This window comes from Trichinella spiralis (genome assembly GCF_000181795.1).
Source record: "Trichinella spiralis strain ISS 195 chromosome Unknown Scfld5197, whole genome shotgun sequence".
Lineage (NCBI taxonomy): Eukaryota > Metazoa > Nematoda > Enoplea > Trichinellida > Trichinellidae > Trichinella > Trichinella spiralis.
The window spans coordinates 1-1342 of NW_003532136.1; the positions used below are offsets into that span (position 1 = coordinate 1).

General features: G+C 49.5%; 1 protein-coding gene across 1 annotated transcript; it reads left to right on the forward strand.

Moving 5' to 3' along the window:
- Positions 1 to 414: 414 nt before the first annotated feature.
- Tsp_13327 (conserved hypothetical protein) lies at positions 415 to 1268 on the forward strand (the record flags this gene model as incomplete). The annotated part of the gene is made up of 3 exons (XM_003366907.1): positions 415 to 464; positions 506 to 923; positions 969 to 1268. Coding segments are annotated over exons 1-3 (768 nt in total), but the record flags the coding sequence as incomplete, so codon positions are not given.
- Positions 1269 to 1342: the final 74 nt, after the last annotated feature.

The following is a 1342-nucleotide window of genomic DNA, read 5'->3' on the forward strand; positions in this document are numbered from 1 at the left end:
CTAGGGACAAATGGATTCTTCTCGTCCAGCACCAGGGCAAGGTCGTCCATGGACATAAAGCAAACTCAGCTTAGTATTTCGATCTTTATCCATTTTCATTTGCAGGCAGAAAGCTGATGTATCTAGTCTAGGCGGACGATTGGATGAATTTTCCGCTTATCTGCCATATAGTTGCTCGTATATCAATTCATTGTATATCTTCAAACAATTATACAATATTCGGCAAATACTATCCATGTAGTTGCTGTCGGCGGTGAGGGGATTTCACACAAGACTTGGCTTTGATCGCGTCCCGATGAGAATGGAAAATTCGTAGTCGCACGAATCGCAACAGCCCCATCCTCAGTGCAGACTTCTTTCGGCACTTTAACCTACTCGTCGACTGAAGCATCAGCGCCTAACAGACATGACGTCATGGACCTTCTCGAACGGACTCGTCAAGACCAGCAATACAAAATACGTCAGTTGTTTACGACACGGATCAGATCATAACCTTAAAATTCAGAACGAGTAAGCTGGCCACCCACTCGATTCAGCACCACATCCTCACGCACGGACCACCAGTTTTCGCAAGACCACAACGGTTGCCGCCTGACCGGCTGGAACTTGCGAGAAAGGAATTCGACATCCTGCTGGATCTCAGCATCATACGACCATCTAGCAGCAGCTGGGCGTCACCGCTCCACATGGTTCCAAAGAAACAACCAAACACCTGGCGCCCATGTGGAGATTATCGACGCCTCAACAACGTGACGAAGCCCGACAGATACCCGATCCCCAACATCAACGACTTCGTCACGCAGTTGGGCGGCCGGACGATCTTCTCCAAAGTTGACCTGATCCGCGCCTATCAACAGATCCCGGTGGCGGAAGAAGATATTCTGAAGACGGCCATAACGACACCTTTCGGCCTTTTTGAATACGTGAGGATGCCTTTCGGTTTGTGAAATGCTGCTCAAACATTCCAGCGTTTTATGGACGAAGTGATTAGAGGGTTGCGATTCTGCTTCGTCTACTTGGACGACGTGCTAGTAGCAAGCCGCAGCAAGGAAGAACACGAAAAACACCTCGCTACTCTTTTTCACTGGTTTGAAAAGTACGGCGTCAAGCTGAACCCGGCAAAATGCGTTTTCTTCGCGCCGGACCTTGAGTTCCTCGGGTTCAAGGTCTGCAGCCAAGGCATCAAACCGTTGGCAGAAAAAGTCGAAGCGATACGCAGATTCCGTCAGCCGACGACCATGCACGAACTCCGCCAATTCCTCGGTTGTGTGAATTTCTATCGCCGTTTCATACCGCGAGCTGCCACGTTGCTGGCACCGCTAGAAAAGTTGACATCTTTACA